Here is a 13,693-nt window from a genome sequence, read left to right on the forward strand (position 1 = left end):
AGCCAAAGCGAGAATCGTACCTCTAGATCAACGTGCCACCATTAATCCAGACAAATGCGAGATATTACATTTTGGAGGATCAAATTTAGATGTGAATTATACTGCAAATGATAGAACCCTTCAGAACATTAACATACAGAAGGATCTGGGTGTGCCACAGTTCCCTAAAAGTGGCAACACAGGTAGCCAAGGTAATTAAGAAAGCCAATGGCATGCTTGCCTTCATCAGCCGGGGCATTAACTACAAGAGTTGGGAAATCATGTTGCAGCTGTAAAAAACCTTGGTTAGGCCAAGGTATTACAGCAGTTCTGGTCACCACACTACCAGAAAGACATGGAAGCTTTAGAGAGAGTGCAAAGAAGGTCCACCAGGAATTTCCTTGGTCTCGAGGGTGTTGGTTATGAGGCGAGGTTGAATAAACTAGGATTGTTCTCACTGGAAAGATGGAGGCTGAGGGGAGACCTGATAGAGGTCTACAAAATTATGAGGGGCATAGACAGGGTGGATAATCAGAGGCTTTTTCCAAGGGTGGAAGTGTCAGTTATAAGGGGGCATAGGTTCAAGGTGAGAGGGGAAAGTTTCAAGGAATGTGCGGGGAAGTTTTTTATGCAGTGAGTGGTGGGTGCCTGGACTGCGCTGCCAGAGGTGGTGGTGGAAGCGGGCACATTAGTAACATTTAAGAGGCATCTGGATGGGTACATGAATAGGGAGGAAATAGAGGGATGTGGACTGAGTGAGGGCAGAAGGTTTATTTTTTAGTTTAGTTCGGGCATCATGATTGGCACAGGCTTGGAGGGCCGAAGAGCCTGTTCCTGTGCTGTACTTTTCTTTGTTAGTCACTAAATTGTCATCTGAGTTTCCACTGTTTGAATCAGACTCTGTTCCATTTTTAAATTCCTGATCTTCATTTTCTTCAGTGTCAGCATGTATATTTTTAAGTATCATGGTAGCACAGGGATATCCACTGTTTGCTGAAATCTAGGTCTGAAGCGTTCAAGTCAGGTGACTCTAACCTGTACAAGAAAGCCAGATATGATCTAAGGAGATCCATCAAAGATGCCAAAAGACAGTACCGTCCCAGGCTAGCCACATGGACCCCCACTGAATATGGCAAAGTCTGCAAGACATTATAGGCTCCAAGATGAAGGCATGTAAAATCGTCGGCTCCAACACACCCCTCCCTGGAAAGCTCAATGCATTCTACGCCCATTTTGAGCAAGAGATCAGCGAGAGCATGCCCTCCACCCCTGAAACCTCAAATGAATCTGTATCTGAAGTCACCATTGCAGATGTCAGAGCAGCTTTCTCAAAGGTCAACCCACGGAAAGCGACTGGCCTGGATGGGGTACCCAAACGAGCACTCAGATCCTACGTGGATCAGCTGGAGTTTGCACTTTCTCCCTGTCTGCATGGGTTTCCTTTGGGTGCTCCGGTTTCCTCCCAAAAGGTCCTAGGTGTGGGTTAGGTTGATTGGCCATGCTAAATTGACCCTAGTGTCAGGGGATTAGCAGGGTAAATGCGTGGGGTTACGGGAGTAGGGCCTGGGTGGGATTGTGATCAGTACAGACATGATGGGCCGAATGACCACCTCCTGTACTGTAAGGATTCTATGATTCTAAACTCCATCTGCCATTTCTGCACCAAGTCTCCAATCTATCTATATCTTGTTGTATCCTCTGACAATCAGCACTATCAGCAACTCCGCCAATCTTCGAGTCATCCGCAAACTTACTAATCAGACCACCCAATCATTTATATACACTACAAACAACAGAGGTCGCAGCACTGATCCCTGCGGAACACCACTGGCTACAGATCTCCATTCTGAAAAACACCCTTCCACCACTACTCTGTCTTCTATAACCAAGATGTGGAGATGCCGGCGTTGGACTGGGGTAAGCACAGTAAGAAGTCTCACAACACCAGGTTAAAGTCCAACAGGTTTATTTGGTAGCAAATACCATTTGCTACCAAATAAACCTGTTGGACTTTAACCTGGTGTTGTGAGACTTCTTACTGTTCTATAACCAAGCCAGTTCTGTATCCATCTAACCAGCTCACCCTGTGTTAAAGGAAAACAAAGGGAATTGCCAGATCCAAAGGGTAAGTAAGAAGCAATACAAGAGGGGATTTTTCCTTGGATCCCAATTCACAGTCAGATGGTTTGCAACAAATGTTGGTCTTGGCAAAACTAACCATACCAAACAAATTGTAAAACTTTTGAACCCTTCATGAATGCAAATCTAAGGCTCTGAAGACCCAAAATTCGATACAGATTTTTCAAAAGTAACATGAAGAATACAAAACAAAGGCATTAATCTATATAAACCATAACTCATAGAAGGGTTTGAAATCAAGAGTTCATTGCTGCAGCCATTTAGACTAAATATTGTATCTATTGGAAGCTGAAATAATGTGTTTGAGGATGCCTTGTTGATAATTTAAAGATCAAGGGACAATAGCCATGTTTTGGAGCCAAGTGAATGCATTGGGTTTTATAAAATTGTAAGACAACACTCCCATGTTATGATGAATCTTGTTTTGTAAATACAATACATCATTGCTGTTATCTGTGTAAATGTAATACACTAGTTGTTAAAGTGTTTAGGATGTGAAGAACTTGCTGTATTTCAAACACTTTTAAAGAAAACTTTATTATAGTGGAATATTATTTTTTCAAAAGATGGGGGGGGAGAACTGATCCGGCAAAGTGACCTTTGATCTGGAAGCAATATAGTAAGGAAAATCTGTAATTTCTTTAAGATGCCTATGCAATCTGTTAGTATGTTTGGAAGGACTTTTAAGAGTTTGCATCAACTGTAAAAGAATTGTTTGTAATTTTCTGGGACAGTAACAACCCTTGCCCTTGGTGTCGCAGCAGTATTACAGGGAGGAAGCTAACATGAAAGCCAACACCCCACAAGTGGGGAGCTACTGTAAACCCCGCTGGAGTGAAACACTCCTGGCAGCGGGGTGGCATTTGGCATTCTGAACTAACCCAGATTATGACAGTTTTCCCCTTTTAAAGGCGCAATCCCCATAAAAGGGAAGCTGTAGAAATGCACTGCAGGCTACTAGACAATCACTTTGAAACATTTGGGGTCAAAAATGATGCATCAAGCAAGTGAAAGGACTCTCTGCTTCACCAACGCTGACTGGAGGCACTGGTCAGGCAGGTGGGGTCATGTTTTCACCAGAGAGCACCTGGAATATGAATCAACTAAGATTAAATGTGGTTTACCATTCCACTCGAAGATGTCAACTGCTGTGAATGACCATAGGAACATAAGAACTCGGAGCAGAAGTAAACAAATACAGCCCTTCGAGCCTGTTCTGCCATTCAATTAGGTCATGGCTGATCTTTCCCTGGTCTCAAATTCACCTCCCCACCTGTTCCCCATATCTCTCTTTCCTTTTTTTATTAGAAATATATCTATCTCCTTCTTGAAACCATTCAACGATTCAGACTCCACTGGGCTATGGGGCAACGAGTTCCACAAATTCACCACTCTCTGTGAGCAGTAGTTCCTCCTCATCTCAGTTTTAAATCTACTGCCTTTCAACCTATACCTGTGACCTCTTGTTCGAGACTGCTGCTTAAGAGGAAACATTTGGTCTACATTTACTTTATCAATCCCTTTTTAAGTTTTATACACTTTGATCAGATCCCCTCTCATCCTTCTAAACTCCAGCAAGTAAAAGCCCAAACTGTTTAATCTCTCCTCATACATCAACCCCTTTCATCCCCGGAATCAATCTGGTGAACCTCCTCTGAACTGCCTCCAATGCCACCACATCCTTCCTCAAATAAGGAGTCCAAAACTGGACACAATACTTGTGGTGAACCATCGTTGGTTCCCACTAGGTAGTACTGAGCCAGGGTCTGGCCAGTACTACGAGTATGTATATATGTTGCTGTTGGGGTTAGGGATGGGTTGTTCTACTTGTTGCTGTTGGGGTTAGGGTTGGGCTGTTACACCTGTATTATAGTTATTATGGTACATCCCAGTCGGGCTCCGCCTCCTGGGAGTGGTATAAAGGTCACTGCTCTGTTTGGGACCCCTCAGTCTGGGATCGTGTACTATATATGGTAGCTTCGTTGTAATAGTAAATAAAAGCCTTTATTTCCTTGAGCATCTCAAGCCTTGTGTGTGATAACGCGCATCAATACTCCAGATGTGGTCTCACCAACACCTTCTACTATTGCAATAACACTTCCCTACTTTTATACTCCAGTCCTTTTGCAATAAATGCCAACATCCCATTTGCCATTTTTATTAAGTGCTGCATCTGCATGCCAACTTTTTGCAATTCATGAAAATTGACACCGAGATCCCCGTGCCCGGATGCATTTTGTATCTGCTTTCCTTTTAGGTAATAATTTGCCTTTCTGTTTTTTTTCTGCCAAAATGGATAACTTCACACTTATCTACATTAAACACTGTCAAATTCTGGCCCATTCTCCTCGCCTATCTCTATCCATCTGTAGAATTTTATATCCTCTTCACTGCCTGCTTTCCCACCTATTTTAGTATCATCCACAAATTTTGCTATGTTACACTCTGTCCCTGCTTGCAGATCATTTATATAGATTGTAAACAGTTGAGATCCGAGGACTGACCACTGTGGCACCCTGCTAGTTACATTTCTCCAGCCAGAGGACCCATTCTGAATCAGCCAGTAACCTGGAAAAGTTGCCAATCAAACAGTGAGGAGCTCCCTTCTCTGCTTTCCCAAGTTATGACCCCATCGCTTACAGGTTAAAAATCCATTGGCCGTAATTTTACCGGCTTGCCCCGCCCATCGATGGGCAGAGCGAGCGGGTAAAATTGCGTGAGAGCCGAGAAATCAGGGTCAAGCCCTATTTCTCAGCTCTCGCAATCTTACCCGCACTGGATATTTGGCATGATCAGCCTCTTGGTTATTTCCGGCAAGAGGCTAAATAGTTTATTCAAATATATTACAATTCTAATTTACATGAACTTGGCACTCAATCGTCTGGGCACACATGCCTTTGTGACCTCACCGGGAAAGTTTCTCTCTGGCGAGGAAGACACCTGCTCCCCACGAACGGGGAACAGTCATGTTGGCCTCACTGGTAGAACCGGAGGCCATTGAGGTTTTCCCCTTCGGGGAGGTCGAGGGAAAGGAGTGGGGTGCTCCTTGGGCATTGCCCACCAGGCAGGACCTGAAGGGGAGGGGCCATGCCAGGCAGCCTGATCAGGTAGTGGGGGGAAGGGTGCTGCCACTCTGCATGCAATCAGTGGGGGATGGATGGGGGACTCGCTGCTGCTCTGCATTTGATCGGTGGAGAGGGTGTGATCGGTCTAGGCAGCGGGGGCAATATTTTTGGGTGGTGTGGGGCTCGCAATTGGCCACGGGGCTAGAGGCGTGGCTGTGTTGAGGCCGGCTGCAACAGCATGGGAGGTTCAAGATTGGTGTGTTTTTCCCTATTACACTTACTCAGGGTAGAATCCTTTATGGGGCTAGGACTGGAGCTGCTGGAGTGATCTGAAATGTTCAATTCATCATCCAGTTCTGCATATACACCTACAATACAACAGAAAGAAAAGTGACACTTTTTAAAATGAGGGCATACGAGAGCAATATTAATATCTTAGGTAAATAACATAGGAACAAAGAAGCAGGAGTAGGTCATTCAGTCCCTTGAGTCTGTTCTGCCATTTAGTTAGATCATGAGGATCATCTACCTCGTGTCACTTTCCCACACCATCCCCATATTCCTTGATGTCAATAGCATCCAAAAATCTATCCATTTCTGTCACGAACTGGCTCAATGATTGAGCTCCCACAACCCTCAGAGGTAGAGAATTCCAAAGATTCAGCATCTGAGTGAAGAAATTCCTCCTCCTCTCACTCTGAAATGGTTTTCCCCTTACTCTGAGAATCATTTTACATTAGCAAGTATGATCATTAAAGTAATAACTTATATCCTTAAAGATGCTGTGAAAATAGATCACTAATATTTGATTGGTGAGGGCTGAAGGGCCTGTTCCTGTGCTGTACTTTTCTTCTTTGTTAATGCACTAACATTGTAAATTATCATATTCTAATTGTGTAAAAAAATTCTGAAATATTATTTGACCATTTATATTTTCAATGTCAAAATTTACAATATATACTGTAACCAAATTATTTGTATTACTAATTCTGTATTAAGTAACAGTTTAGATGGGTTAACCATTTAGAGAACTACATGTCTACCCATTCAATGTTGTTAAGAATCCCAATTATACCTTTTTCTGTGTTTTCTGCAGAATTAATGTTCCCAATAAATACTGCATCATTCAGTCTTTCATTCCCATCTTTAACGTGCAGCGTGTGTATGTCATCCAATGGATTATCACTTGTTTCTGATGACTCACTTTTCAGACTGGCTGTTCCAATGCTGCTTCCCAGACTTGACTTATCATTATGCTGCTTTAATTCAAGAAGGTAAACATTAATGCAGAAAGATAATTTAGCATTTTACCACACAATATAGCAACTCCATACTGCAGCCTTAGTGTTGTGGAAGACATTCAGAAGTTCCATGTATAATGAATGATTGAACATATAAATTATATCTGGTTGATCAAAGGAAATCCCCACAGTGCAACATTAAATTAAAAACAGAATTGGCAGTAGCTGTGAAGATACTCCAGGTTTGGTTTCTATGTTTCACTTTGCTGAGAGCAAAGAGCAGAGACGGCCAACCAGAAAGCGAAGAATGTGGTGATGGCTGAAAATATGTGAGCCTCGAGCATGCTGGGTCCTGAAAGACACAGCTGTCAGACTGAACATGATGTGGAGATGCCGGCGTTGGACTGGGGTAAACACAGTAAGAAGTTTAACAACACCAGGTTAAAGTCCAACAGGTTTATTTGGTAGCAAAAGCCACACAAGCTTTCGAGGCTCTGAGCCCCTTCTTCAGGTGAGTGGGAATTCTGTTCACAAACAGAACTTATAAGACACAGACTCAATTTACATGAATAATGGTTGGAATGCGAATACTTACAACTAATCCAGTCTTTAAGAAACAAAACAATGGGAGTGGAGAGAGCATCAAGACAGGCTAAAAAGATGTGTATTGTCTCCAGACAAGACAGCCAGTGAAACTCTGCAGGTCTACGCAACTGTGGGAGTTACAAATAGTGTGACATAAATTCTGATTCTAGGATCGCATGATAAAGACTCAGGAGGAAAAAAGCAGAAATATTTATGTGAAATAGTGTGACATAAACCCAATATCCCGGTTGAGGCCGTCCTTGTGTGTGCGGAACCTGGCTATCAGTTTCTGCTCCGCGACTCTGCGCTGTCGTGTGTCGCGAAGGCCGCCTTGGAGAACGCTTACCCGAATATCAGAGGCCGAATGCCCGTGACCGCTGAAGTGCTCCCCAACAGGAAGAGAACAGTCTTGCCTGGTGATTGTCGAGCGGTGTTCATTCATCCGTTGTCGCAGCGTCTGCATAGTTTCCCCAATGTACCATGCCTCGGGACATCCTTTCTTGCAGCGTATCAGGTAGACAACGTTGGCCGAGTTGCAAGAGTATGTACCGTGTACCTGGTGGATGGTGTTCTCACGTGAGATGATGGCATCTGTGTCGATGATCCGGCACGTCTTGCAGAGGTTGCTGTGGCAGGGTTGTGTGGTGTCTTGGTCACTGTTCTCCTGAAGGCTGGGTAGTTTGCTGCGGACAATGGTCTGTTTGAGGTTGTGCGGTTGTTTGAAGGCAAGAAGTGGGGGTGTGGGGATGGCCTTGGCGAGATGTTCGTCTTCATCAATGACATGTTGAAGGCTCCGGAGGAGATGCCGTAGCTTCTCCGCTCCGGGGAAGTACTGGACAACGAAGGGTACTCTGTCCACTGTGTCCCGTGTTTGTCTTCTGAGGAGGTCGGTGCGGTTTTTCGCTGTGGCGCATTGGAACTGTTGATCAATGAGTCTAGCGCCATATCCTGTTCATGGTACATTGGGGAAACTATGCAGACGCTGCGACAACGGATGAATGAACACCGCTCGACAATCACCAGGCAAGACTGTTCTCTTCCTGTTGGGGAGCACTTCAGCGGTCACGGGCATTCGGCCTCTGATATTCGGGTAAGCGTTCTCCAAGGCGGCCTTCGCGACACACGACAGCGCAGAGTCGCGGAGCAGAAACTGATAGCCAGGTTCCGCACACACAAGGACGGCCTCAACCGGGATATTGGGTTTATGTCACACTATTTCACATAAATATTTCTGCTTTTTTCCTCCTGAGTCTTTATCATGCGATCCTAGAATCAGAATTTATGTCACACTATTTGTAACTCCCACAGTTGCGTAGACCTGCAGAGTTTCACTGGCTGTCTTGTCTGGAGACAATACACATCTTTTTAGCCTGTCTTGATGCTCTCTCCACTCCCATTGTTTTGTTTCTTAAAGACTGGATTAGTTGTAAGTATTCGCATTCCAACCATTATTCATGTAAATTGAGTCTGTGTCTTATAAGTTCTGTTTGTGAACAGAATTCCCACTCACCTGAAGAAGGGGCTCAGAGCCTCGAAAGCTTGTGTGGCTTTTGCTACCAAATAAACCTGTTGGACTTTAACCTGGTGTTGTTAAACTTCAGACTGAACATGTAGCAGCTGGTGAGCAAGCCAAAATGGGGGAAGCACCTTCATGACTTTGTCCTCCTCACTCTACCTGTTGAAGATGCATTTGTCATGAGAACATTCGTCGGAGTGACCACTGCACTTGTGGAAGCCAAGCTCTGTCACATTGATTACAGCCTTCATTCTGTTGTGTGGCACTACCACCATGGTCAGTAGGATAGATTAACAGATTTAGCAGGTGAAAATTGGGCATCAATAATGCACTGTGGGTCAAGGGCAGTAGAATTGCACAACTCTATGACCTGTAACTTCATGGCCCAGCGCATCCTTCATTACCATCATACCAGATCCCATTCTTTCCGGCTGATCTTGAGGTTTTCATGTTTTCAATTTTTTAACCAAATTCTTCAAAGGGTGCGAAGGAAGCGGAGGGGGGGGGGGGGCAGGGGGAAATCTGTCTATTGGGACACCACCTTGGGGATCAGGAATTGCTCTCCTCCAAGATAGAACACCTGCTGCCTTAATCCATCACCCTTGCTGCCCCCGCTCTCTGACCTGCCCAAGCCTCCCTTCCCAAGATATTGGACTTACCTGTTTCCAGGGATCCATTGGGTCATCTTCAGTTTCCCTGTTCCAGTCCTGGCAATGCCCATTAATGTGCTCCAGGCCCATCTGAGGCTAATGGAGCTTTTGTCTAATCTAACTGGCCAGCAGCTCCTGAGGGTAGGACTTGCTGCTTAGTGAGGGGTGGAAATCCCACAGGTTACCCATTTAGCCCACCCACATTGCTTTATGGCAGTGGGGCAGGCCAGTGTGCAATGGGTCAGCTTCACAACTTCTTTGCATCTGGATAGATGGGTTGGGGGGGAGTGGCAAGCTGTCTGTGCCTAAGTAATATTCTGCCCTGCATTTATGATTCATGTACAAATGATATGAGAAAACACGAATGCATTTTGCATTGTGAATATATACAAATAGCCACAAGAACAGTTAATCTTCCTTTATTAAGGAAACCCAACACGTTGGGTGGGCTAAATGGGTATCCTGTGGGATTTCTGCCCCTTACTGGGCAGCAAATCCTGTCCTCAGGAGCTGCCGGTCAGTTGGATTGGCTAACAGTTCCATTCGCCCCGCAGCGCCTAAAGCACATTAATGGGCATACACAATGTATCCACGGAAATGTATATAACTTGAACTTTTGATGAGGTAATGTGGTGGTTGAACTTCCAAAAGGCATTTGATACATTGCCACATATGAGACAGAGATATGACAGATCTAAAGAAGAATCATATTGGACTCAAAATGTCAACTCTTTGTCCACAGCTGCTGCCAGACTGGCTAATCTTTTCCTGCACTTTCTATTTTTATATTGAAGGTGGCGGGACAGGTTGAGGAAATTGTTTAAAAAGCATAAGAGATGCAGTTTTTTATGAATGGGGGCATAGAGTGATGAACATTTGTCAAACATGGGTTTGGCCACAACTGGAGCAGTGTGTTCAATTTTCGACACTATACATTAGGAAGGATGTCAAGGCCTTAGAGATGGTGCAGAAATGATTAATGAGAATGATTCCAGGTATAAGAGCCTTCAGCTCATGGATAGATTGGAGAAGCTGGGACTGTTCTCTTCAGGTGTTCAAAATCACGAAGGGTCATGACAGGGCAGATGAAGAGAAACTATTCCCAAAGGCAAAAAGGTTGAGGGCTGGAGAACACAGATTTGCAAAAGAAGTGATAGGCAAAAGAACCAAAGGTGACATGAGGAAAATCATTTTTATGCTGTGAATGTTTATAATCTAGAATGCCCTGCCTGAAAGGGTAGTGGAGGCAGATTCCATTGGGACTTTCAATAAGAACTTGAAGGGAAAACATTTGTAGGCTAGAAGGCAAGGGCTAGAGGTATGAGACACATGAGCTTGATGGACCAACTGGACTCCTTTTGTGCTGTGACAGGCCTCTGAATCTATTCCATAATTCCTTCCTTTATCGCCACCAGATTTTACAATGTAATAGTCTGTAAGGCCATTATATTTAACAAACTCAGTTTTTACTGAAATACCACACTATTCACAAGATTTTGCAAACATTAACTTCTATAAATCCATTATATAAATTTTAACAATAATCAAAGTTCAAAAAGATCCATAACATTATATCAATTACATATTTTATACTGAAAATTTATTTTACCAACTTTAGCCAATCATGTATGTGGACATGACAGGGTACCTCCATAAGTGTTTTGCAAGCTCCATTACTGAACAAGTATTAAAACACTGAATTGAACTATTGAGCCAACTAAGAAATTTAAAAATACTGCAGCAAACTGACTGGGCCTCACTACATGAGCCTATATTTGCTTCTGATTATGAAATGTAGAACAGGATAATTAACACTATTGGCTTTCAACATAACTGCCTTCCAGATGGTTATCTTTGAGATTTAAGCCTGATGACAAAAAATGTATGATGAGAATGTAAACAGCAATGAAAAGACAGGCTTTGTACAAAAAGAGATCATGACTGAATATTTTTCGAATTCTGCACAGACCACAGCAGACTACAACTTCCATAATATTGCAACAAAGAAGATTATGATGCTTACATGTGACATCATGGAGATCTGGTGGTGGTAAGTCATTACATTTCTGTTAGCTTCCATGAAATATCTCTGTGTGCGCCTTCTCTCCCGATCAAGCTTCTTCTCCATCGTTATCTGCATTGCGCATAAGTTGTCCATGTATTTCATCATAATATCTGAAATCATCGCACTTACTTCTACAACATCTGGTCGTGCTTCTGAATCAGAGGTCAAACACCTGTAGTAATTGATTAATTTATATAACAAAAACAAAATGGAATTCAGTTTCTAAGTAAAAATGCAATGATTTTTAAAGTTTTGTATTCTTTGATATACACATGTATGCCTACATATTGTGTACATTCCAGTATCACATAATACACTGTTGTTGAAAACATAAATATCCTGTATGGATGCTGAGTATTGTTTTCAAAATTTTATGAACAAAATTGAAGAATATGATATATTAGCATGATCTAATAAAATTGCCTAGCAAGGACAATTTAAAAGCGGAAAAAACTGTATTTCTTAGATGTTCCAGGGCCTGAAATCTGTCTAGAAATAACTATGGTTCCACTTCCAATACTGAAAATGTTTTATACCTTTATTTCAAGTGGAGAATACAATAACTACAATACAGACACCAGAGGCAGAAGTAGTGGTAATTTCACCTGTTGACAGCAGCTGCCACTCCTGCCTCCATTTCAAACGCCAACAACTGCCAGTCTCCAGATGCAATTTTACAACTCATCCTGGACCACAATGTCTTCATCTTCAACAACCAGTTCTTCATCCAGACACGTGGAACAGCCATGGGGACCAAATTCGCACCTCAATATGCCAACATCTTCATGCACAGGTTTGAACAGGACCTTCAACCGATGCTATACACTAGATACATCGATGACATTTTCTTCCTTTGGACTCATGGTGAACAATCACTGAAACAACTATATGATGACATCAACAAGTTCCATCCCACCATCAGACTCACCATGGACTACTCTCCGGAATCGGTTGCATTCTTGGGCACATGCATCTCCATCAAGGACGGTCACCTCAGCACCTCACTGTACCGCAAGCCCACAGATAACCTCACGATGCTCCACTTCTCCAACTTCCACCCTAAACACATTGAAGAAGCCATCCCCTACGGACAAGCCCTCCGTATACACAGGATCTGCTCAGATGAGGAGGGTCACAACAGACACCTCCAGACGCTGAAAGATGCCCTCATAAGAACAGGATATGGCGCTCAACTCATCGATTGACAGTTCTGACGCACCACAGCGAAAAACCACACCGACCTCCTCAGAAGACAAACACGGGACACAGTGGACAGAGTACCCTTCGTCATCCAGTACTTCCCCGGAGCGGAGAAGCTACGACATCTCCGGAGCCTTCAACATGTCATTGATGAAGACGAACATCTCGCCAAGGCCATCCCCACACCCCCACTTCTTGCCTTCAAACAACCGCACAACCTCAAACAGACCATTGTCCGCAGCAAACAACCCAGCCTTCAGGAGAACAGTGACCACGACACCACACAACCCTGCCACAGCAACCTTTGCAAGACACACCGGATCATCGACACGGATGCCATCATCTCACGTGAGAACACCGTCCACCAGGTACACGGTACATACTCTTGCAACTCGGCCAACGTTGCAGGAAAGGATGTCCCGAGGCATGGTGCGTTAGGGAGACCATGCAGATTCTACGACAACAGATGAATGAACACTGCTCGACAATCACCAGGCAAGAGTGTTCTCTTCCTATTGGGGAACACTTCAGCGGTCACGGGCATTCGGCCTCTGATCTTCGGGTAAGTGTTCTCCAAGGCGGCCTTCACAACACACGACAACGCAGAGTCGCTGAGCAGAGACTGATAGCCAAGTTCCGTACACATGAGGATGGCCTCAACCGGGACTTTGGGTTCATGTCACACTATCTGTAACCCCCACGACTTGCCAGGGCTTGCAAAATCTCACTAACTGTCCTGACTGGAGACAATACACATCGCTTTAACCTGTGTTTAACCCTCTCTCCACTCACTTTGTCTGTACCTTTAAGACTTGATTACCTGTAAAGACTCGCATTCCAACCATTATTTTGTAAATTGAGTTTGTGTCTTTATATGCCCTGTTTGTGAACAGAACTCCCACTTACCTGATGAAGGAGCAGTGCTCCGAAAGCTAGTGGATTTTGCTACCAAATAAACCTGTTGGACTTTAACCTGGTGTTGTGAGACTTCTTACTCCATTTCAAACATCAGGGTGTAAAAAATGTCACAACTGCACCTCCATGTAGTGGAGGTACCAATCAAGCAGGTTGCTTCATCCTGGATAGAGTTTGTTGCAATGTGATCTGCAGATGTATGAGACAGCTTCATATAATGGGCATGTGGAGAAGATCAGCAAGTTGTGAGCAGGATAGGAAGTGATTATATGCAAAAAGTGAAAGCAGTTAGCAGAGGACTTAAATGCTTTCCAGTTACAACTTCCAGGTAAAAACAG

At 43.8% G+C, this 13,693-nt stretch overlaps 1 protein-coding gene across 1 annotated transcript in view; it reads right to left on the reverse strand.

Annotated features, from left to right (window-relative positions):
* nek10 (NIMA-related kinase 10) overlaps nt 1–13,693 on the reverse strand; it is a 229,702-nt gene that overhangs the window by 43,613 nt on the left and 172,396 nt on the right. The window contains exons 24-26 of the mRNA XM_078200564.1: nt 11,199–11,412; nt 6,259–6,442; nt 5,465–5,551 (exon numbers count right to left, since the gene is read on the reverse strand). Coding sequence (XP_078056690.1) covers nt 5,465–5,551; nt 6,259–6,442; nt 11,199–11,412 — 485 coding nt within the window. The remainder of the gene's footprint in view (nt 1–5,464; nt 5,552–6,258; nt 6,443–11,198; nt 11,413–13,693) is intronic.

This window comes from Mustelus asterias, chromosome 2, assembly GCF_964213995.1.
Source record: "Mustelus asterias chromosome 2, sMusAst1.hap1.1, whole genome shotgun sequence".
NCBI lineage: Eukaryota > Metazoa > Chordata > Chondrichthyes > Carcharhiniformes > Triakidae > Mustelus > Mustelus asterias.